Here is a 26062-nt window from a genome sequence, read left to right as displayed (position 1 = left end):
TTCCTGGTTTCCAGTCCCACCGAATGATAACTTAACCGCCCGGGCTGGCTCCTATCACGTTATATGAGGACCCAGATTGTTGGGGGACTTTGTAATAATGCCGCTTAGGGTGTGTGTGAAAGCCCTAATAAGCAGGCATATACATAGAATGAAGGCTACTGCTAAGCTTGTAAGCCGCCCTGAGTCTTCGGAGAAGGGCGGGATATAAATGGAATTAAAATAAAATAAATAAATAAATAAATAAAATTCGTGCTTTTATTCAGTCGCCGCCGAACCGGCTTTCCAGGAGGGAGGGAGAAGAAGAGGAGGAGGAGGAGGAGGAAAGAGAGAGATGGAGCATGGCGCTTCCAGCCTCCGCCCCGAGACGTCCCTCCCCTTTGGCGAGGCAACCGCAGGGCAAACCAGGAAGGGCGGGGTTCGCCGCTTGCCGGGTCGGCCTTTCAGTCTGGTGGCAGCCCAGGCGGGAGAACGAGCGAGCGAGCGAGCGGCTGGGGACCGGCCGCTAAGCAGCGACCATCGGCATGTTCAGTTGGCTGAAGCAGAGCGGGCGCCAAAAGCCCGGCGAAAGCGAGGACGTGGTGGAAACGGTGACCGGCGGTTTGAAGGAGCTTTACTCGAAGAAGCTGCTTCCGCTGGAGGAGCATTACCGCTTTCATGAGTTCCACTCGCCCGCCCTGGAGGACGCAGACTTCGACAACAAGCCCATGGTGCTTCTCGTGGGTCAGTACAGCACCGGGAAGACCACTTTTATCAGGTAAAAAAATACGCTGGCGGCTGCCTCCCGGACCGATTATGGCGGGTGAGGGAGGGCCAGGCAGTTTCCTTCCTGCTGCTCCGGGAAGAGCCCAAGAGCTGAGCTCTCTACCGCAGTGTTTTTCAACCGTGGCCCCTTTAAGATGGGTGGACTTCAACTCCCAGAATTCCCCAGCCAGCCATGCTGGCTGGGGAATTCTGGGAGTTGAAGTCCACCCATCTTAAAGGGGCCACGGTTGAAAAACACTGCTCTACCGCATCTCTCTTCCCTCCCTGCCTGGTGGGATTTGTGTCGGGAGGAGGTGGGTTTACCCACACATTTATCTCCCTTTGCTTGCTGAAAACCGCGTATTTGCCGGAAAAAAAATGACACCTGCTCCCACGCCTACCAAGTTTGACTTCCTATTGTCTGATCCCAACTGCGATATTAAAAATGATGACTTAGGGCCAAGAAGATGGATTCAGATATCAAAATTGATCAGTAGCAGCTTATACGGGGTCAGCTATGAACGTTGTCAAGAGAATAAGTTATTCCCGAGTGACGTCGTGTATTGCAGTAAGCCAGAGCTTGTTTAACTACAGTTTTCTTAACTAGCTAGCCTTGGCTGGGTTTACATGACATTTTCAACTGTAAAATATGGTTTACAAATCCTATTATAGCTTTGTGCAATATGAGACCACCCTTCGGCAATGGAAATGCCCTTTGGAGGCATTTAACTTTAATAGGATTATATTGTTATTCTAGAGTTTTTGTCTAGGGGTATTTATCTAGATGATCTATTGGTATTTGTAATGATTTATAAACTGAATGTGCATCTTTCCTGAATGAAGAAAATGATATATGGCATATAAATTTGTTTACAGAAAAGTATACATTTTAAAGAAATTATTACTATATTATTTCATGCATAATAAAAGTTAAAAATAAGGATACCAAATCCCAAAAAACCTCTTTTAACATTGAACATTACATGCTGTCTGGAGGGCAGACATTGCAACCTGCTATGTAGACTGTATCTGGTAAATGTTTGGCTGTATAAATTTAAGACAAGTTTCAGGCTAAGAGTTTTAGTAGTATTGGATACTACATACAGAGGTATGTGATAATTTTCCTCTTATAGCCTTATCAAAGATGTGTTGAGGAAGATTGCTACTTAGATATAACTTTTTTTAGTACTAGATTGCTCTAAACATCAACATAGATTTATTTCTAGTATACATTTCCATCTGGATCAGTGCCTCAGGATAGTTGAGTAATATTTTTAATTGCTTTTTACTCTTAATTATTTTTCAAAGTAACCTTAAGTTAAAATCTTTTAATGTTCCCCTTTTAAAGACTTAAAGCTAGCCTTGAAGGAATCTAGAGTTTTATTATCTCTCATTCTGGCAATATTGCACGCACATACATAAACCTCCCAATTTATACATTACAGATAGTATTTATTACAGACCACCTTCAATTTGCCCTTTTCAATATTTAATTTGCCTTTAATAATAACTTCCACAGAGAATGGTTCTATTATTTTGTCCACATAATGAAATATCAATAATTGGAAAGGAAGCAATGTTTCACAATTCACAGCCTTTTAAAAACTCATAAATACAAAACTATGGTAGGTAAGCAACTGAAAATTCCTTACATATACGTATAATGATTAAAATTTAGCTATAAATATGACAGTATAAAAAAAATCCACATGATATCCATTTGTATCAATATAGATTTAATGCAGTCCTTTAGGTGGTCATTAAATGTAGCCTATGTAGTAATAGCAATAGCACTTAGACTTACATACTGCTTCACAGTGCATTACAGCCTTCTTTAAGCAGTTTACAGAGTCAGTATATTGCCCCCGACAATCTGGGTCCTCATTTTATCGGTTTGGAAGGATGGACGGCTGTCGAACTGTAAAGACATTGCTTCATCTTTTCATTTTTTTAAAAATACAAACTTCAAACACAACTAGGACTCATATTCTGAATCCATTTCTTAGTATCAAGAAGAAAAAACTGTATAGAAAATAATCTGTTTGCTAAATTCCAGGCTCTAAAGAACAAAAGCTCAATAGTAAATTGAAGCTTAGGAAAATAATTTAGCATCACAATTCTTTATGTGTATAATAAAATAATTCATGAATGGCCTCATCAGACACTTGGGCTTTAATCCCAGATTTCTAGTAATTGTCTGTTTGAGATTCTCAGTTATCCAGGTCTTGGTTGTCCCAATTGCTAGTAATTGTAATACCAACACCTTAGGAGAGCAGCTTTTATCTTTTCTATATCTGTATGACTTTAATACTTCCTTTTCCTGTGATTAATACTCAGTACAGTCATTTGTCCTCCTCTCATTGTGTCTCCTCAGTTAAAGGGCTGATATTAAATATAGTCATTTTCAACATGGTGGTTTCCCATGACCTTTAGACTTCATGTCCCAGGCAGTATGGATTTTATGGGTTTTATGGGAATTGAAGTCTGTTAGAATGCTTCTGCTTTTAAGTGCTTTCCTTTCATCATTCAGTTATCTGCTGCTTCTTATTCTTTCTACAAATTTAGTTTTATACCCAGTAGAAAGCCTAGCAAGTTCTATATTTAACTTCAAGATAAGAAGAGTTTGTTAACTCCAAGATGACACATTCATTTCATCAGCAGTTAGTGAAGTAAATATTTAGCATAGCCAATGTGCTAGAATTTAAATTGCCTAAAGAGTCATTATTTTCCCGATACTCCCATGTAACACCTCTACTCCGCGAGCTGCATTGGCTCCCGGTTGCCCTCCGGGTGAGATTCAAGGTGCTGGTGATGACCTATAAAGCCCTAAATGGCTTGGGTCCGGGTTATCTGAGGGAACACCTGCTGCCGGCATCAAGCTCCCTTCGTCCAGTGCGCTCCCACAGGGAGGGTCTTCTCAGGGTACCGCCGGTAAGAGACTGCCGGCGGACAACACCCAGGGATAGGGCCTTCTCAGTGGGTGCGCCTGCCCTTTGGAACCAGCTGCCAGTGGAGCTTAGGACCGCCCCCGACCTCCGTTCGTTCCGCCGGGACCTGAAGACCTGGCTCTTTGAGCTCTCTGGCCCAGGCTGAGAATTTTAATTTTAATTTTAACGGGTTTTATTTGTTCAGGGACGGATATAATTTTTTTAAATCTGTTTTTAACTTTTGTATTTTTTGTTTTAATCACCCTGTAAACCGCCCTGAGTCCTTCGGGAAAGGGCGGTATATAAATATAATAAAATAAATAAATAATAAATATTTTTCCTTTGGAAATATATACTGCCAGTTGTTTGTATTTGGATTTACTAATACTGTTGGAAGGTGAACTGGCTTAAGTCCAAAGAGCAGTGAGACTGATGTTGACTGAACTGAAGGCTCTGGTTTCTTTTGCAAAGGATGTTATAGGAATCATCTCATGCAGTTTTAAAGAGTCCGTGGTTTACGTTACCTGTTATAGTTTTTCATAGAATTGTGTGCTTTAAAAAGGAAAAAAAAAGCTCAACAGGTTGAATCTGGATTAATTTCAAATGTATTCAAACTGTGGATACAGTACTGATTTTCCTAATTTCCTAATTGACTCTGCCAATGTGCATGTTTGGGGTTTTCTGCTAAATATATTTTATTCTTCCACCTAGTCATTTTCAAAATGAAGAATAAATTTTATTTAAGAAGTTGCTCTAAAATCTAATGATTAGTTTTTTATATAAATATTAGAACAGGGCTTTTCAACCTTTTCACCCATTGTACCACTTTTAGGATATGGCAACATCCGAGTAGCACCAGTCGCCTAGCAAGGTGTCAAAAACTTGATGACCAAAAATAAAAAAGGGAAAGAAGTGAAGTACAGGTAGTCCTCGACTTACAACAGTTCGCTTAGTGACTGTTCAAAGTTACAATGGCACTGAAAAAGTGCCCCCCAAGCCATAGCCAAGCAAGACACCTGCCTGTCTGCCTGGTGGCGCTCTTCCTCCTGTTTGAGGTTTTCATTGATGTGAGCATTTCTGTTGAGGATTGGCAGCGGGGGTAAGGTGGGGGTGTGTTTGGTTTTTATTCCCCCTGTCTGCTGGGTGGTTGCAGCAGGTTTTGGTCACTTCACATGACCCTGGGACATTGTGACCATCATAAATATGTACCAGTTGCCAAGCATCTGAATGTAAATCAAAAGACCCTGGAGATGCTGCAACATTCCAGCTGATCGGCGCTTCTTCTGGGCTCAGAAGCGCCAAGATTAGTGCCGAGCTCCAGCTGGAGTCTGGCACTGATCCTGGCACTTCCACTGAGCCCTGACAGCCTCAAAGAAGTGCTGATCCTGGCGCTTCCGTTGAGCCCTGACAGCCCTGCAGCTCCAGCCATTTCTCGCTCAGGCTTGTGCGGTGCTGCCACCGGTTCAGCTCATTCCCCTCCCCTGCTACCACTTTTCTAGATAGTCATGTACCAGCTGCCAGGTGCCAATGTACCACAGGTGGTACCCGTACCACTGGTTGAAAAGCCCTGTTTTATACAGTATAAACTATTAGATGTTCTTTAATAGTTAAGCCAAATGTGTATTTCATCTAGGTTTGTTTGAGTTGGTGAGCTAAGATTTTGCTTTTCATAATAGTTGTATATATTAATAAGTACATTTTTTCCAGCTGTATCAGTGCAGATTGTTTGATCCTAACAGAATTGTATAGACTGTTTTCTTTAGAAAGGTTAATAGAAGTGAATTTTCCTCTTGTCACAAATACTTCCATGAAATGGAGAAAGATTATTGGGTTGGCCCACCAGTATACATCATTTCATCTGTTGCCCACATTATCGATCTTTTTCATATTTGTATATTGATATATGTATTGGCGTTCTTGGCTGAGAAGGCAGTTGAGAATATCTATGAACCTTTAATGACTCCCATTTACTGTATTTCTGCTGTGATTGTCTTCCTGTTTTTATTAAGATGAAATTTCCTTTTAAGCCTCATGTCACAAATTTTATTTCAAGGATTTAGCAAACATCCACTCTCCTTTTATGCGTGTACAATAAAAATAGACAGTTTTAATGAAAGGTTGTGCATGGAAGAGAAAATATGCTTTATTTCACATTCAAAATGAACCATTGGGATTCCAGAACGTCTGGCTGATTATTTCAGATCAGCTGCAGTTCAATAGAAACAAAAATAGGGATACTTTTGTTGTTCTGTGTTTGGGCAGAAAAAAATGGGAATGATTTTAGGGGTTGAATCGAGCGAGGTTGGTACCACCAGTGTGCACATATCATTGACAAAACCCCTCAGGGCTGACTTTCTTCCATTCTTAATCTCCTTCATAACCACTTCTGTCTGCAAGAATAGCATTTCAAAACCCCTCAGGGTTGTCTTTCTTCCACTCTTACCTCTTTCATAACACTTCTGTCTATAAGAACAGTATTTCAGCCCGGATTCAAAACAGAAGAGCCCAGTGTTATTCCATATACAGACCAAAATATTTGAAAAAAGTATATTTAAAGGCTACTAAATCAACTGTTCCATGACGAAACACTTTCTGCATGGAGCAATTTGTTTATCCCTTATCTTCTCTGTTTGCTTTAGGTGTGCAGGTCTGTACAATGGTTTGAAGTGGAGTGGTAATTCTATATAAGACAATCTATTTAGGCCAGTGAAGTATTTCCGTACTGAAACAATATTTATTTTAATTTGTTTTGTAGAGCTTCTGTGCTATATTGCTCTCTAATATGTGGGTGTGTTGAAGACCGGTCTGTGGTTTCACTACAGTCAAATGAAAATATGATTTATGTAGCTTATACTTTAAAAGGTTTGAGTGTTCCAAGTAACTAGTAAAACAACAAATAACAAAATGCAAATAAAGTCAGACTGAAGCACACATACAGCTGGTGCTAAAGAAGTTCTTTGTGTAAAATTATGTTCACATTTTCGCTGCTTTCTGATATCTCTTGTTCTAGCCTTCTGTTCCCTTTTCCTCTAGTCTCTTCTTAGTTTTTCCTTCTCCACATTCATGTCAACAACTTGTTTTTTCTTTCATCATTTACCTTGTTTTACAACTATGTGAAAACACTATTGCTTACTCAATTTACTTGTGATGATGTTTGGGATTACAGTAAAATCTTGATTCTCTGGACATTCATTCAACAGATTTGAATGTAATGGACAAAATGTTACTCTTGGGCTTCATGCTGAAACAAAGAACAAAAATCTGTTGTTCACAAATGTCCCAGACAATTTAAATATTTTATGTCATTTATGTCAGTTTATATCATTAGTGTAGTAGCATTACTATATTCTTATTTCATGTGCATCAATTTATGTACTCCGCATAACTATCTAAATTACCTCAGTGACAACAATTTCATTTAACAGGTATTTGAATATACAGCCCTGCCCCTCAAATGTCCCCTGCATTTGAGTAATAAAATTAAGGGCATAAGTATAGGATGTGCTGGACCATACTGGATTGTAATATATGCAATAGGGATCTCAGTGTCTTAATAAATTACAAGATAAGCAAAGCCAATTCCTGAAGCAAGAAAACTTTCAAATACTTCTTCAGAAGAAAATACAGAATCTTAACTTATCATTTACAAGAGAACCAAAGACTAGACACAGAAGGATGAAAGAAGCAACGTCATCTACAAAATCAACCATAACGATTGCAATCACTTCTACATGGGACAAACATCACATCAGTTAAAAACCAGGATCCACGAACACAGGCTAGCAGTCAAACACCATGATCCCAAATCCCTAATCTTTACCCACACTGACACCAAATGACACCAGTTCAATTGGAGCAACACTAAAATCATCGGCCACACTGCCACGCTTAGGAGTTCATCAAAGTCTGGCACTCCACAGGCAATTCCATCAACAGACATATTGATCTACAACCAGCATATGAAACCCTCAGAATCCAAATCAATCAAATAGCCATCCGGAGACAGCACCAACCCTCAAACCCCTCCCCCCCCCAGCAGCTCACCTTCCAATGACCCTGACCTGACATAATCTCCCCCTCACAAGACCCATTACCAGCCTCCCACTGATGACGCACTGCTGACCCACAGATTCACACCCACCAATGACCCTTATCTGGAGTACCTCCTCATCACAAGCCTCCCTCTGATGACTCACACCAGGCCCATCACAAGACCCTCACTTGACACACACACACCTGAAGCCCTTATATAAGTAGAACACTGACACAGACTTCCACTAAACACCACTGAAGGATGTTACCTAGCCAGATAATGAAACGTTTGAAAAGCAACCCTCAAGCTCGGAGAACGGGTCTTCATCCTTATCCTTCACAATTTTATAATCTATCCAAGAGAAAGTGGCTTTGAGTTTGTCAGCCAAATGAGGCAGTGATTTTGTATATTTTCTGTTTTTTGTTTTCATGTTGAATTCTTTTACATTATGAGTAGATTTATTTATTTTTCAGAGTTGTTTTTTATTTTGCATTGATCTTGATAATATCTGAAGTTCTTAGGAATGACCAGCATACAAATAAAGTAAATAAATAAAACGTAGAAGTCTGTTGGAAACTAATGCAACACTGCAAAATAGGTGTATGATTGCCAAATGAGGTAGCACCCATCAGCTTCCAGTCTTCGTCTGCAGTAGTTTTCAAGAGCAACCCCAACTCTGATACATTGTAATAATCTAGTATGCAGATAATGAGGACATGAGTCACATCCATCTGCTTAAAAAAGAATGGAATTAGTATACCTGCCAAAGATGTATAAAGACACCTCAGCTATGCTTTCCCTGTGTTGAAGTAGATGAAGATATAAGTCCCATTCAGGGTGGCAGCATAAAATGGGTTGGCATGAAATATTCTTTTAAAAAGTGAATTATTTGTCTAATGTACCTTAACATACATATAGCATCTGTAACTATTCCTTTTTTGGGGGAAATATATAATAGAATAGATTTCCCCAGCCTGGTCTTCTTCAAATGCTGGTTGAGAATTATAGGAATGCATGACCTCAGTACTGCAATAGAATGCCATGCAGAATTATCTCTTCAGTATCTCTTATGGCTACAGCAGGAAAAAAGATAATAGCATACTTCTAAGTAATTGTCTCTGGGATGTGGATAGGGAGGAAATTGCTGTGATGTGAATTACACAAGATTAAGGAAAAATGGAAATAATGCTGCTTATCAGAATTGGATTGTTTTAGTTTCTATTACAGCTGTTAAAAGGCTGATATTTATGTAATCTCTTAAAGTAATAAACATTTGAGGAAAGATTTGCCAAGCAATCATTTTTTTATACTTTATTTTCTTGCATTGACACAATTTGCCAAACATTGTCACTTGGTCCTATTTTATGAAGCTAAGAAATCAGCTATAAAGGTAGCAAAAGTAATTCATAAACCTGAACATTTGAATATGTATTTCATGCATTAGTAAGGGTAAAAAGTTATTTGTTCCCTGGTCTGCAATATTCAGAAACAAATTGAATGGTATGGTTGAAAACATTTCCTCCCTTGTCTATTTATTTCAAATAAAAAGTGGGAAAGGATGTAAGACATCAAAAATTGGCTTATTATTTAGGTGAACAGGAAAGGGAAGACACTGCTGATGAATTTAATGATGCAGATAAAAATGAAAAAAGTCAGATACAAAGTCTTTAAACCTGACTTTAAAAATTCTGCAGTATTTATTTCAACTTAAAACAACCGGCATAAATATTAATGGCTGTTTTTTATTCCTGTGAAATTTATTATTAAAAAGCATATGTCCATTATTTCCTTTATATTAACCAATTGGCCAAATCTCCTTTGAATGGGTGCAGAATCCATGTTTATTTCTGTTCCCTACTAAATGCAGACTTAATTTATTCATAGATTTTTGCAGTCACTGATAAGTTTGCAAACTAAAAAATATAAAAATATAATATGTCTTAATGTCATAATTGTTGAAATCTACATTTAGAGTGTTTTCATTTATTTATATCTTGGCTTTTCCTTAGAAGAATAATGCTATGTTCTCAATTTGGTTTTAATATTGTTTTATTATATTTTGCATCATGATTAGGTACCTCTTAGAGCAAGATTTTCCAGGCATGCGAATTGGCCCTGAACCAACTACAGATTCTTTTATTGCTGTCATGTATGGAGATACTGAAGGGAGTACTCCAGGAAACGCTCTTGTGGTGGATCCCAAAAAGCCATTCCGCAAACTCAGCCGTTTTGGAAATGCATTCTTGAATAGGTGAGGAAAGGGTGTGCACTAATTTATGCATATATTTAATAACATTTTATGTTGCTGAATAACCAAACTTCTGTGGGCCATTTCTAGTCTCTCTCTTCCAGTCAGCATGACATAAATAGATACATACATTTCCAAAAGAGTCATAAATTCCTTTGTTTTATAGGCTCATATACTAGCCTACATTTGTCACACAATTCTATAGATGTATTTATATACATCTATAGAATTGTGTGACAAATGTAGGCTAGTAACATTTTAAGCAAAGCTAATAAAATTACTGTTAACTTAGAATAATGGAAATTTATGCCATTTTTTACCATCTTCAAGATTCATGTAAGCGGAACTGTAGTGTAAAAAAGCAAGAAGTTAGGCAGACTTATATGTAGTAGTTTTTTCTTAGTTGTAGGATATAATCTGCACATTTTTGTAAGAATTTTCTAGCCTTTTTAGAGGGACAAAAAGCTATTGGGGAAATCCAGGTTCAAGTCTACATAATCACTCATGAAAATACTTTGATAACTTCAGCAAACTACTGTTTCTTAGCTCAGTCTGCTCAGATTTATTATTATGGGGGGAAATGGTGGAAGGATTTCTATATATACCACATTGAAGTAATAAGAGTCTTGATTATCAATCAAATACACAAAGAGTAAAATGGTTCCAACACTTATTCTGTTCACCCCAAAATACTCTTTAGATTTAGTTTTTTATTAAAAAAAACCCAGCTACTTAAGGAATGGAATAAAGTGCACTGTGTGTGCTACAGACTTGTAAGGTTGTTTTTCATATAATTCTCTTTCCTAAAGTAGAGCCACACTTCAACTCACTCTTTCCAGAGTCAACAAGCTCCAGTTTTGCTCTCTTAAAAAGAATAAAAAGAAACTGGTAAATTCTTCCTTGCCTTATTACTTCATCAGTATTCTGGTGTTCACGATCACCTTTTCCAGTTTTTCCTCCCTTGAACTTCTACCTAAATCCCTGTTCTATCTATCTCTGTGGCTTGAGTAAAATGGAAGGGAAGAAGGGACAAAAATATATTTGATTCTGTAAAAAGTCCCTTTTCAGTTTGTTTGTTTATTTATTTATTCAACATATAGCTACCCAACTTGCATTCATGTCTCTGGGCAGCTGCGGTTTATAATTAAAATATAAACAATACCAAAAAATAAAAACATTAAACAGCCACACAGATATTATAATTCATTTGTTAAAAACAAAAGCCACACAGAAGAATCACTGAGAGAGCTCAGCCATTGAAGAACTGTACAGCCATTTTATGGGGTCACCACCATTCTCTGATCCCCCAGGCCAGATAGCAAAGCCAGGTCAGTTTTGTGAGTTTTTTTCATTCTTGAAACTTGTTTCCTCTGGAAAGAACTTTAATTGGCTTTTATCTTAACAATCAAATTTTTTTTCCCCTGTTGGTGTATTTGTCAGCCCAGATTTTTTTTAATGCTAATTTCATTGATAGCCTAACAAGAATTGTGGGATAATGCAGTGAACTATGTTTCTGCAGCTTTCTTAAAAAAGCAAACTGCTACAAATAATTGTAGTTTAGAATCCAAAGAGCTTATTTATACACTACTGAAAAATCTTTTATCTCTTTTTTTATTGCCCATAATTGTTCACAACAGCTTGAGTGTATTACAGTGCTATCTCTGTATATAACTGCAGTTCTTGTTTTTCATGTAAAACCTGCCACAACTACATTCCTGGCATCCAGAAAATATAAAACACAGTGTGATTGTTTAGTTGGTATAAAGGACACAGTCTTCTCATAAACATGTCTTTTTTAAGCCACCCAATAAATGCATGAAGAAGACAGAATGAATGATTTTTAAAATAAAATGTATTTGCATTGTTCCTTACTTGATTTTGTAAAGCTTGTTTGACTCATTCCAAATGGAAAAAACCTGCATGTCCCAAATATAGTATATTCTATCTTGCTTTTTACTGTATTTTAATATATTGTATATCACTTAGATTACATGAGGTAGTTTACAATATTGTTATGGATTGGCATACTTTACAGTATTGTTAAATAAAATAATTAGGAAGGAAGACATAATATGGCCATCACTATTCATTTTAATATTTTTATTAATTGGGTCACTTAAGTTTACACCAGCATTTCAATAAATCTTGCATATATTTGGCTTAAAATCTATAGTCACGTGTATCCTGCAATTTTTCAATTACATTTCTTTTCTTTAAAGAATGGGAACAGTCCCTTAGTTTCTCCTGTTTCCTTTATCATACATTCTTCTACAATGTAATGTTTCCCACTTGTATTAAACAACATATCTATCATTCCTAGATAAACTAGCTAATAACTCTATAATATTGAAGTTATAATCCAATACAAATCCTTAAAGAAGTCTAATTCTAGATGTGAAAAAATAACATTTCAGAGGTTCTTTATACCATCTGTCTGTATTTATCCATCTCAGGTTAATAACAGTAAGCCACCCAGTTACCCTGTGGTAAGATGGGCGGTCAATAAAATTGAGTCAGTAAGTAAGTAGGTAGGTGAGTAGGTAGGTAGGTAAATAAATAAATAACTTTAAAAAACCCATGGTGGTGCAGTGGTTAGAATGCAGTACTGCAGGCTACTTCTGCTGACTACCAGCTGCCTATAGTTAGGCAGTTCGATTCTCACTGACCCAGATTGTTGGGGGCAATATGCTGACTTTATAAACTGCTTAGATAGGGCTGTAAAGCACTGTAAAGTGGTATATAAGTCTAAGTGCTATGGCTAAATAAATAAGTATATAATCTTTTAACCAGTTTCCATGTGTTTTTCTGTATAATTGCTATCATCTTGGTTAGGGGCATCTACAATTGGATTTGATGGGAGTTTAAAACAACTTTGAGCTCCTTTGGGGAAATGTATCCCATAGATACCTGGATCCTTCCTTCTTCTTAGCTATTAATCCACTCCACTTCTGTGGAGGCAATCCCTGAAGAAAGATGGTGGTAGACAGGAATAAAATAATGTAGCGTTTCTTGTTTTATGATAGGAAGATGGGTCATTGAATATGTACCACACCTGTTGGAATGGAAGTTATGATCATGCCTGTTGACCATGGGTGGACATATACATGTGATAAGTACCCTGCATGTGAATAACCATATTCACATACAGTTTCTCCATGAAAAAACAAGATCCTGGTCTAAGCTGAATTCTGTCTCTTATGGAGAGAAGTGTTCATGCTCTCCAAATGTGCAGAAGCCTTAAAGTTGGAATCATTTTATATACAGAAATTGGACAAAATGAATCACCACCTTTCATGTTTTGGGTGAGGGCGTCTATCACTGGTAGTTTAAATACAGGGAAAGGCTTTTCCCAAGTCTTCTGTAACCAAGGTTTTCTCTTTTCTATATAGGTTCATGTGTGCTCAATTACCCAATCAGGTTCTGAAGAGTATCAGCATCATAGATAGCCCTGGCATTCTTTCAGGAGAGAAACAACGCATCAGTAGAGGTGAATTTCCTCTTTTTTATATGAAAATGTATGCCCTCTTTCTTTGGCAGCAGGCACTTACCGCAGACAGAATAAAAAATAGATTTGGAAGTATTTTATAAAAAAATAAAATAATTCAAACAATAGAATAGTCATTGAACATACCAGTTTGTCCAGCCATGTTTCTAGATGCTTCTACAGTGTTGTAAGCCACAATCTGCTAGACATATTATTAAATCTATGTTTTATGCTCTCTTGTATTATGATCTCTGAACTGAAAGATTGCAACATTTTCCTTTGATTATAATGTTCATTGTATTAAAAAGCAATTGAATAGAACCTTGAAATATATAAGGGGAAAACCTCAACTGACAGCATAGGGTTACTGTAAAAGTTAGAACCAAATAACATATGTGAAGCATTTCCAATGTTTAAGACTGCTGGGTAAAATGCAATATACATAATTTTTTTATATTGAGTCTCTACTATTGCATTTATTAAATCAAGTCATTAAAATTATCAGAATTGTGTTATTAATACTTTATTAAGCTATTGTCATTTTTAACTCAAAATTGAAGCCTTCCACATACCGTATATGAGGTCTACAGTTCTCAGCACACTGACCAAAGATTGAGAAAGTAATAATTCCAATACATTGAAGGCACAAATTAGAGAAAACCGATTACTGATGGTATTGACTTACTAATAAAACTATAAATAGGGCAGAGCTGAAGGAACCAGTAGTCATTGTATGCAACTTTGAGAATATCAAACCAATAATAATTTGTAAGTTCTGTAATTTAGTTTTGATATGGCCTTATAATATTCGCCTACTTAGGACACATTGCACTGATTCTGAAGTGACAATAATCGAGTAAGGTTGACTGCTTTATTTGATTATTATTTTTATTTATGACATTACTGTAATATTCTCTACATTTCTTGTAAAATAGTGTTTAAGGTGTCATAATAATAATAATAATAATAATAATAATAAAGTATATCATATTAACAACAGTGAGTATCCATTAAACCATATCTGATATCTCTACTTCTCTACAGAGATTTCAGATTTTTGAAGGGTTTTTGGATGATTGATTCTGAAGTGTATTCCTGCAAAATTATTAATTAATATTAACTGATATCTTCCTGAACACATGCTTCTATCACATGCTGCTTTTTGGTGATTTGTTTCCTTTTTTGTAATGCTGCTAACTGAAAATAACAGAACAATGAATCATATGTGTTGTGTGCTGAAGATTTAGGTTCAGTACTTAAGAATTTCAGAAATTAGCGTGCATAAAGCCCCCCAGGTTATGAGTAAGATCAGTTCCTAAGTCTTTAAACTGAATTTGTAGGTAAGTCAGAACAGGTACATATGATTCTTAACTTAGTGTCCATTAGTCAAATATTTATCTTAGTATATAGTGTATATTTTACCTTTACCTTGAAGTAGACAACAAGGGAGGTTTGTACAGAGCTTTTCTTCTTCAAAGAATGAAGTTGCATAATGAACTGCTGAAGTTGCACAATGTTTCCATGGGTGTCACAACATAGTGCATGCATTTGCTATTAGGAGCCATTGTATTTAACTCAAGATTCTTAATATCATAGGCTTTTATAGCAGTCCATTCATAAGTGTGAGTTGTCTGTAAGTCAGATGTTCTTAACCAGGGGCTGCATGTAATATATCTGCCAAAAATACCACACCTCAAAAGGATCTATCTTTTCTCCCATCCAAGGCATTTTAGCTTTTCTCCCTCAATCTTATCTCTTCCCCTTTCTTTCTCTTGCATTTCTTCAGTTTTACAGTGTGTTCCCTTTTTGTTTTCTTTTTCCCCTTTTAGTGATAGCACCAACCTCTGCAAATTTAGCAATGTTTAATCCCAAAAGTACTGGCATGGAAGAATGTATGAATAACAGAATCTCCACTGCAATAGATTTTTCCCATGCTGGACTGTTACGTGTTGCCAAGTTTAATGAGGTTTGAAGCTAACGCTGTCATTTATAGAGGAAAATAATCTAACTTAGCTTGGAAAATCCTGTCTGTAACTATGGAGTTAATTCTTTGGAGTAAGATATATGTTTTTGGCATCCACTGTATGTTTGAGTATTCCCTGTATTTTTGACAATCTGTGTAATTCTACATTTTTATTATGACTAATACTTGCTTCAGGTTCATGTTCAAATACATATGAACAATCTTTGTGAGTAGCTCTTCATGAAAATTATTTGCTGTGCAGAGTGAAGCTGAACTGGCTGCCACTGTAGCGTCTGAAACCTGCTACTCTTTCACTACAAAATTATGTCTTGCTTCATCTCACAAGAGTTATGTTGAAAAACTGTGAGCAAAATCATATTTCATCACCTTTTCCTATTTATTGTCTTTTTTTTGTTCAGGTTACGACTTCTGTCAAGTCCTGCAGTGGTTTGCTGAGCGGGTTGATCGTATCATTCTTTTATTTGATGCCCATAAGCTTGATATTTCTGATGAATTCTCAGAAGCAATCAAGGCCTTCCGGGGCCAGGATGACAAGATACGAGTGGTGTTGAATAAGGCTGACCAAGTGGACACCCAGCAGTTAATGAGAGTATATGGTGCACTCATGTGGTCCTTAGGCAAAGTAATTAATACTCCAGAGGTATTGCGAGTTTACATTGGTTCTTTTTGGGCCCAACCCCTGCAAAACACAGAGAATCGAAAATTATTTGAGGTAGAGGCACAAGATCTTTTCCAAGACATTCAGAATCTTCCACAAAAAGCAACAGTGAGAAAACTGAATGATCTGATCAAGAGGTCACGGCTTGCAAAGGTAAGGTGGGGTGTAATGTATAGGTACTGACTGATGTGACTGATTTCTTGACTTGCCATTTTCATCTGCAGTGGCCATCTATATAAAGTCGCAGAAATGTCATTATGATGATTATCGTTTAACTTTCTGTGTGGGGGAAAATAGACACCTAGTAAACTAGAGTGCTGATGGTCAGTGCAAGGGAGAAATTTTACAAAGTGTTATTATTTTCTTTCTTCAAAATATTTTTCTCCTGACATATCAAAGCTTTAATTACATCCTTTCCTTTCCTGATTTCCTTTTTGTTCTACCATTAGAAAATTATGGCTTTAATGAACTCTGCATTTTTTTAAAAAAATAACTTTTAAGGAATTTCTTATTACACTAAATAATTAAAGGATTATTCCTCTGTGGTCAGAAAATGCCAAACAAGAAATATACTCTCTGCAGGTTGCTCTAGTGGTCCTTTCCTCCCTTCTGCTGTTTTTGCCACTGTTCTAGTGGTTGTCATTGTAATATTGTAATCCAAAAGTGAAAGTGTCTCAATTGCAAGGGGAAGAGTGAAAATCAAGTTTCCTCCCTTCTGCAAATGGGCGATCTCATGATTTCTTTTTGTCCAGAAAGACTGCACCAGACAGAATGCACTCTCAGGGTAATCAGGGTCCACTAGATTGCCGTTTCCATTCTTTCAAGGACATCTAGTCCACCATAGATCCTTACCCGAAAGCCCTTTTATCGGTTTAATTAAGGGGAAAAAATCAAATTGTTTTAGACTGCTATGGAATCTTCCTATTTCAATATAACCAAGCCGTCAGCATTTGAAGTGTTTTAATTTTTTCCCCCTCTTCTTCCCCTTCCCCCCCCCATCTTAACTTGTGCAGCATTCAGAAGGTTCAGGTTCAACGGTCCCCTCATTTATTGACCTTGGATAACTTTGGATCCGTTTCTCTCTCTAAACCAACCAGTAAAATTGGGCAAGGCCTGATATGCATCATCTTGGCTTCTAGTCCAGTTTTGTGAAACTTGTGGCAGGCTCCTCTGTCTGGTCCTGCATCTTGGCTTCTGAGGTTTAGGTCTTTTGTGGGGAAAGCTGGCTCAAAAACCTTTGAGCTGCCACACATAAAAAATGCTGGAAGGTTTTTTTTTTGCACGCAGCCAGGGAAATGCTAACATGAATAAGGAGTGGGATACAAAGAAATAATTTTATTTATTTTTGTTTTCTGTGATTCGTTTAGGAGCCTTTATTACTGCAGGACCTGAGGCAGTAATCAGTTGAAAGAAATCAACTTGTATGGACCTGCTGCATCAATTAGATATATATATAAAATATAAATATATTTTAATATTTTAAATTCATTAATTTAATTTATGTAAAAGTAGTATAAATTATTGTAAACTTGTATGTAGAAACTTGTATATACAAATATAGGCATCCTAATTCAGTTTTATTTTTATTTTTTCTTGGTCCCTTTTTTTCTTCTTACATCCAGGGTTGTGTTGTTTTTTTCTGTCGGTATCAGGTTTAAACTGTTTAATGATATCAGATGTCATGTGGTACAAGCAAGACAGGCAGAAATGGAATTTGCAGCCACTGAACTGAAATTTCAATACCTTTTAAAGTAAAAAAACAAAAAAACAAAATTCCAATGGCTTTACAAACTATGGTAAATATATTAACAAGATTTACCTTTCATAGAGAGGAATTTTAATTATGCTTCGTAATAGTATTCAAAGAATGTTGTAGTTTCAGTTCAGTGGTCTCAGCTTTTTTTCCATTGTAATTCTAAAGACAGAGTCTGTGGCCATTGCTAATTATGATACACTCTTCTGTTTTTATTCCGGACACTGTTTCATTCTCTTTCTCGTAACTGAAATATTCTGGATTCACAAGGGGAAATTATGTAATTATATATAATTATATATTCGATTGGAAGCTGCCCAGAGTTGGTTAGAAGATAGATGGCTACATAAATGTTTTAAATAAAAAAATAACTTTTGTAAAGGTTTTTGAACAAACATTGTGCTTGCACAACTCCTATTTACATAATTATTAAGACCCCCTAAACTTGTACTGACTGGCACGGGCATTTTCCTGTAATTTTCCTGGCCATTAAGAATAGGCAGAAGCTCTTTCATCTTGTTTGTATCAAAATCAGAACATGATTTCATTCATTTTCTTTGAGTGGTAGCATTGTCGTATGTGTACATGCATACATGTTGCATATATAGATAGCAATTGCTGTTCAGTATCAATATGGGAGGTTAATCTACATCCAAGCACAGCAGATATCAATCCATGGGTATCATCCATAATGGGGTAAAGAAGCTTTTAAAATAGCATGTTGTGGAAAGTCCATTCCCATTTGGCAAAGGGACAAGATAAACTTTACTGAAACTTGGCAGTATACTTTTCAGATAGATGTTCCTCAGCTTTGTTTCCTTCTTTTAATAGTTCTAATATTTCTACCCTTGTCTGGTAACATTTGTAAAATTACAAACATTGTCTAAATATGGAATCATGCAAGTAGTTGTCAGGTAATATATAGGATGTTAGCTAAAAGAGAGAATAGGTTATATGCATATATGCGTATACAAGCACATACATGTCTAATCTTTAATTCCAAAGTTAAAGTTTGTCACATCCTGCTGAGCTCTCCAAATGTGATTATTGCACTAAATAGTGTTTAGGATAATGATAGATCTTACCTGTCAATAATCGAAGAAGATTATGAAGCTAGAGGAAGAAGGAAAAACACTTATTTCTGATACCTTAACAATTTATACATAATTTCCGGCTGAAGGGATTGCACGTCTGTCCTAATTTCAAAACTCAGGAGGAGTCAGGTGGTGCCTTTTCAGATTCACCCATTTTATTAAAAAGCATTTAATTTCTGGAACTGTAGTTCAGATGCACAGACTAATGAAGTGAACCAAAGAAGTGAGCTACAGTTCCTCGGAGCCTCTGCCTTTTAATAAAATGGAAGAAGCTGGGGGGGGGGACTTCAACCAGATTCCTCCTGATTTTTGGCTACAATAGAATAATACAGCTTTTCTCCTACAGTTCCAAGTTCCAGGATTTGAAGGGAATGGATTCCTGCCATCTAGGGTGAAGTAAAGTTGTGCTTACTTGGTTGAGCACACCTTTTTTGGTGGAATTTAATAAGTTTTTTATGTTTTTCAACACAACAATATGAACTAAAGCATGCATTTTTCCTTTTCTTAGAAGTTGCTCCCATTTCTGATTTTGAGTTACTTCAAGCCTTTCTTTTTTTCCCTTTCTCTTCTCAAAAGTTGGACAATGCTTAAGTTTACTTTTTTTTGTAACCCATTCTTCCACACGTAGTCAGACATAAATGTTTGCTAGAAATACTTAACATCTTATTCTCTAGTGGAACTTTTCCAGAAATACAAATATTATTTTTACTTGATTTTGCTGCAGTTTCATATCCATTGTATTTTATGTATAATTCTAATTTCCTGACTTGGCAAAATCCTCAGTTTGATGTAAGATTCTGGTTCCAGTGTTGTATATTTTGAAGTTGCTAATTCTTTTTAGAGCTGTGTTGGTGCTATTTAGAATATGAGATTTTCATTAAATGCCCACGAGTCAGCTTTACAAGTTCCTTGGTGATTTGTGTGTGCTTAATTTATTTACATGAAATATACATACATGCATGTAAATAAATGTATTTATTGATGAATGAAAATAAATGAATACATAAACATATTTTTAAAATATCTAATTACTCTTTTTAGGTGCATGCTTACATAATCAGCTATTTGAAAAAAGAAATGCCTTCAGTATTTGGAAAAGAAAATAAAAAGAAGGAATTGATCAACAAATTACCTGAAATTTATCGTCAACTGCAGCAGGAGTATCAGATTTCATCAGGAGATTTCCCCGAAGTCAAGAAAATGCAGGTATTGTATTTCAGTAGATTAAACCATTACAGGTAAATAGGCTACCGAACAACAGTTTATATGCTCAAAGTTGCATACATGATAATAATTCCATCTCTCCATCTAGTCTGAGTTTTATTTCCCACAATTGGTTTGGGATGTATATTATGATTAAAAAGAATATTTATTCATTTTTCAAAAATCTGAACTGCCCATCTCCCTCAAAGAAGGACTCTGGATAGTGCACAGTAAAAAGGATATAAAACAGTATGTCAAAATTAAAACCTTAGAATTAAAATTTCAAAACTGAAATGTTTTTAGAGGGTGGCAAAAATAATTAAGCCCCAGTTAAAAATCAATTGAAAAGGGAAATGGGGGGGGGCTCTTTGGGTACCAACCAGCTCCACGGCTGTGTGATCCTTTGAGCTCCACATGCAAGGCCACAAATAACTAAGTAAGCTTAGTCACACACAGTGCGCCAGAATTTTTCCTATTGACTTGGGAAAGTTATGGTGATGATACTGCTGCTGATGGTGATGATGGACTTAATAAAAAAAGTGCTGTCCTCTCGCAGAACTATTCCCACCGAGCTTTGCAATTTGCTTTCAGCAATCCTGTCTGGTTAGGTTGTGTTTCTGGTTGGGATATTTACACTGAAAAACCTTCATGATCTTGTCAGCATTCAGTGCTCCCCTTACTACCTCAGCTGCCTATACCCCTTTTAGAAAAAAAATGGCTGTTATATTGTTTTGCAGATTAGGGGAGGTAGAAGCACTAAAGCAAATGAGCTCTTATGAGAGAGAGAAACATAAACATAAGCCACTTATTAAAAATGTAGTGATACATACTTATTATTATTATTATTATTATTATTATTATTATTATTATTATTATTATTATTATTATTCAAACATAGGAAGACGATGATGGTGATGATGATGATTATATCCTGTCTCTTAATTTCAGGATGGCCAACATACCTAATTTTAAATTAATATTAATTTTTAATGTATCTCATTGCCTGTTTAAAATTTTTGGCTTTAATTTAAGAGGGAGTGAAAGTCTTAGATTTGTGGGATGCTCTGATGAATAGCTTCAGTTTCAGGGCTTATAGGCCTTGCTAAGAGCTATGATAAATAAGTTATAGTATGTTTTTAGTCAGTCATAAAAGGCAGACTGGGAAACTTCAGTTGGAAGTGTAATGCACCTCTTGGGAAGGAGGAAATGATGGAGGTATACACTATATACATACTTTTTAAGTGCAGATTCTTACTTGTGAATAGCATTAGTGGAGTGAGAAGTTACTAATATTGAAAGTATAATTGGTTTCCAAATACATGTATCAGAATTGTTGAGTTGAAGTTCAATTGATTATGTTGATTGCTGCTGATAGAAATTCTGTACCTAGAGATGTGTTGTTTTTCTACTCCTACTTAACAATATTCTACGATGCAATGTGTCCTGTTTATCCAGATTGGATAAATATTGTTTCCTCAAATGTATTGTTTGCAACATTCTGTATAACTCCTTTTTAATCCTGGTAAGCATCAAGAATTTCTTCAAGGAGTTATTGAAAAGATTTTGACTTGTCATTGTTATGTGTTTTTGTCATTTCATAGGAACAATTGGAGAACTATGACTTCACTAAATTCCATTCACTGAAACCAAAGCTGATAGAAGCCGTCGATAACATGCTGGCCAATAAAGTGGCTTATTTAATGACTCTGGTTACACAGGAAGAACGTAGCAAGCCAACACAGAAGGTGCAAGGTGGGGCATTTGATGGCACCACAGCAGGACCATTTGACCACGGCTATGGGGAAGGTGCCAAGGAAGGAGCTGATGAGGAAGAATGGGTTGTTGCCAAAGATAAACCCACATACGATGAAATCTTTTACACTCTTTCACCAGTCAATGGTAGAATCTCTGGGGCCAATGCAAAGAAAGATATGCTGACCTCCAAACTGCCCAACAGTGTCTTGGGAAAAATCTGGAAACTCGCTGACTGTGATAACGATGGCATGTTGGACGAAGAGGAATTTGCATTAGCGAAGCATCTCATCAAGATAAAATTGGAGGGATATGAACTTCCTAATACCTTGCCCATCCATTTGGTACCCCCAGCCCATAGAAAAAATGTGCGTGGAATAGAGCGGTAAATGAATTGTGAAAAAGTTAAACGCACAAAAAGGTGAAAACTGTTATGAAGGAAAACTTGCAAGAATCCTTTTAACGCACTTGAAAGTGTATTAGTCTGCCAATATTTTCAAAGCCATATCAAGTTTTGAATTCGTCCAAAAGCAAAATCGCTTTTCCATTCTTTTTGGAAAAAAAGCACACAGAGCATAATTGGCAATGAGAAACTATAATTAGTCAGGGTATCCATGTATGCACATTTGTGTCCCTATAGAAATTATTTCTGATTTTTAAAATATACATGGATTAGATGCAATATTCTTTGTAAGTTATAGGAACCAGCAATGTAGAGCACCAGTTACTTTTATGAATAGATATAGAAACCCTCCTGCACAAAAAAAATTGTCAAAAGTGCCTTTTAAATCTCTTTTTGCAAATATTAAATGGGTTAAGGAAAAGTATTTCCACTAAATTTACAGTTATATTGATGAAATAGGATAAGGTAGGTGTAAAATAAATTCAGATATTTAAATAATAAAATAAACCTTACAAAACTTTAAACCAATTCTCTTCCAAGAGCCATTTTTTTCTATTTTAAATATTTTTATGATATTCCAAAATCAAACTATGTTTCTTAGATTACATTTTTAACCTAAAGGAATGCATTTCAGTGCAGCTTTGTTGTTTTAATCAAATGTTTAAGAGCGTGTTTTAGTTTAAAATTTACAAATAGTTCAATGGGAAAAAGAAAAAATGGTATGAAAAAATAAGTGTTTTAATGAATACTAACTATATTTGAAATATAATTAAGAAATACTCATTTCAGTTGGTTGTGATCAGAGTAATTGTTGAAATTATCCAAATTGTTGTAAATAAGATATAAAATATCAGTTTTGCAGGATTAGATTCAAAGTTTCAGCATTTTGTTTCCAGCCATATTTTCCAGAAACTCCATAAAGAGCATGAATGCATTACATTTCTCTGTTCTTAGCATTTGGTGATTAGAGATATGCTATCTCAGAATGTGGAGGTTCCATTTAACATCATAGATGATAAGTTATGATAAAATTGGTGTCTGTGCATTTTATTTTTTACTCTATAAAGTTATTTGAGCAGGCTATTACCAAATATTGTGGTCAAATCCTAATAGGTTAGAAGTAGTTGATACTTTTTAATTAGCTATAAATCTGTAGGGTACTTTATGTACAAATATAGTTTGCAAAATTATACATTCTGAGAATTCAGTTTCATAAAAATAAAACTTGCTGACCACGTACCAATATTCTTTGCAGTGTTACCATACATAAACAAAAGGTATGCTTACTGAAAGTGAATTACATACGGGGCAAGTAAAACTGTTTTCATATTCTTCTCAGTGATATTATTCATTGTTAATGTGAAAGGTGAAATTGATCATTCTTTGGTATCCCCAGTATTTGATGGGTAGTGATCCCAGGGATCTTGCTTGCTATTCTCTTGCTTCCTATTGGCTTCTCCCCTTGTACTGTCAGGTGTGAGCTTGTTCTACACCACGTGTGTTAAACTCGTTGCATCACATGACTTATCATGACTTTTTTTGCATTGTCTGAGCTGGGATGGACGCGGCATCCATATGAAGCAACCGGCCTGCGGGCTGGCAGTTTGACACCCCTGCTCTACACAGTGATCAAGTTCAGCTGAATTGCTGCCTTGAGCTTCTGAATGAAAGGCAGGATATGACTGTAACAAATATGAAGTCGAATTGGTCCAGCCATCTTGTCTCCTCTGCGCTGTTGATGTCATTAGTGGTGACACTGCATGGTCTTTCCAAACTTCTTGTCTCAGATCCCTTTAAGTGGAGGTGCTAACATGGGATCTTCTGTTTGTAAAACATGTACTTTCTTAGATTAGGCCATAGTAGGCTTAACCATGGCTTACTGAGGAAACCCCATTTTTCTGGGTTAACTTTATGGCTAAATATGATTAGAACAGGGTATCCGTTTTGGATCTTCATTATAACTGCTTTGTGAGCATTGTCATTAAGGTGCTGTAATTATTTCTCTTTTTTTTTAGTAGACTGTCAATCTAGCTCCAGTTCTGTTACCAGGATTAATATTCAAGTACGAACCCATCAGTCAGGAGGGACAGTATAGGCCAGTGCTGATTTTGCAATGGTGAAGTTTTGCAATTTCAAGGCTTTTGAAGGAGCCGATTTATGGAGAAAGGGTAATAATAACTCAGAGACAAATGGCCAGGAGGACCACGTTAGACTAAAGAGCCTGATGCCTGGAAGCAATTTACCATCTTTCCCTCTTGTATTATTGAGTCTTAGCAGATACAGTTTATTTCAAGGGGGAAAATCCTTAAAGGGAAACTGAAATTCTTGTGAAAAAAAGAAATCAAGAGATAAAATTCTATCTGTAAATCGCATATAGACAGAATATATATTTTATTTATTGCCAAAAATAAAAAAAATACACAGCTTAAGCCATTTTAGTGTGTCTTTCTTTTTAGAGACTTGTGTGTGTGCATGCACAAATGTTTGCATGTTTCCCCACTTTAAAGTCTGTAAGGTCCATGGAGAACAGTCTTCGAGTCAAGCTCAGCAACCAGCAATTTTACGGCAATGTCCATGTAGTTTTCTTTTCAGGCGTAATTTTTTACTGCCTCCTTCCAGGATGTGTTTTCAAGTTCCCAGTAATGTCCACACCTCTGGTATTTCCTGATGATCTCTTATCTAAACACTAGTCAGGTTCAACCTGCTCAGCTTTTTACATCAGCCCGAGTTGTCTGACTTTCATGGTGCCATGGATGTCTTACTGGGTTGTAGTACAGTAGAAGCAGCAAATGTAGCTATTCCATGAAAATTGTTGCTTCCTTTTTTCTAAAAAAAACCTTGTATTTCTGAAAGATCCTTATCTTCTTCATTATTCTGCTGCTGCTTTTGAGATTGTGGTAAATAAAATTTGCTCTGGTTTCTTCAGAAAGAAAAAATGCTGATTAGTGTAAACTGATGACTATTTTTAAAAGAGCAAGACTATGGCGTCGAACAAAGCAAGACAAAGAATTAAACCAGCCTTAATTTCTGTTACAGCATTCAACTGGATTCTCGGGGGGTGGAGGGGGAATTCAGCCATAGAGAGGAAAAGGTTTATTAGAAGAGTTATTCTCTATATTCTGGCATCTTTAAGAATTGCTTCTCTGTGTATCTCTCCACAAGAGTTTCCCAAGCTTTATCCACAACAGAAGGACTTTTTCAGGATGACACACTGCTTCCATTATAACTCTGCTAATGGCCAAACAGGAGAGTTACCAAATATAGAGTTACCAAATATATTTTCTCCCTGAATCTTGCTGAAGCCTTGAAGGATTGCTAATTAAAGTACAAATAGTTCATAAGTGGGCTATTTGTGGCCAATTCCTAAGAAAGTCTATCCAACTATAGCTCCATTGAAGATTTTTCAAACCTTGGGATTTCAAAATATTCATGAAAACCCCATTGATTAAATAGATTTTCTGGATTTATACACTTGACATGAGAGACGGAAGGAATACAATAGCATATTGTTCACATGGATTTGATGATGCATTACTTCCAGGGTCACCAATGACACAATTCCAGAGTTTGTGCATAATATTTGTTTCTCCACTGGTACAGCTTTAGGATTAAGGCCATATGCCATTCCTTTTTTCAAATACGATTACTTCATTTTTGTGGAACTGCTAAATATGTTGGATGTAATCTTTCAGAACTAATTTTGTTATTGTTTAAGGGCACATGTTGCTTTATTTCAACAGTTTCAATTCTCTCTTTTGCAGAGTTTTCAAATACTGCAGTAC

At 36.3% G+C, this 26062-nt stretch overlaps 1 protein-coding gene across 1 annotated transcript; it reads left to right on the top strand.

Annotated features, from left to right (window-relative positions):
• Positions 1 to 253: 253 nt before the first annotated feature.
• EHD4 (EH domain containing 4) lies at positions 254 to 24851 on the top strand. Its single transcript, XM_083365916.1, has 6 exons — positions 254 to 754; positions 9776 to 9952; positions 13339 to 13436; positions 15816 to 16228; positions 19964 to 20128; positions 21727 to 24851. Exons 1-6 carry the CDS (start codon positions 522 to 524, stop codon positions 22264 to 22266), a joined length of 1626 nt encoding a protein of 541 aa, XP_083222042.1. The 5' UTR covers positions 254 to 521; the 3' UTR covers positions 22267 to 24851.
• Positions 24852 to 26062: the final 1211 nt, after the last annotated feature.

Source organism: Vipera ursinii (genome assembly GCF_947247035.1).
Source record: "Vipera ursinii genome assembly, chromosome: 1".
In the NCBI taxonomy this organism is placed as follows: Eukaryota; Metazoa; Chordata; class Lepidosauria; order Squamata; family Viperidae; genus Vipera; species Vipera ursinii.
This window is presented reverse-complemented; position numbering and strand designations above follow the sequence as displayed.

What these genes read in the sequence shown, in the direction of transcription:
- EHD4 (XM_083365916.1), top strand. Translation starts at nt 522, where the DNA reads ATGTTCAGTTGGCTGAAGCAGAGCGGGCGCCAAAAGCCCGGCGAAAGC. An exon ending in GGAAATGCATTCTTGAATAG is followed by an intron (nt 9,953 to 13,338) that starts GTGAGGAAAGGG and finishes TTTTCTATATAG; the next exon opens with GTTCATGTGTGCTCAATTAC. An exon ending in GAAACAACGCATCAGTAGAG is followed by an intron (nt 13,437 to 15,815) that starts GTGAATTTCCTC and finishes TTTTTTGTTCAG; the next exon opens with GTTACGACTTCTGTCAAGTC.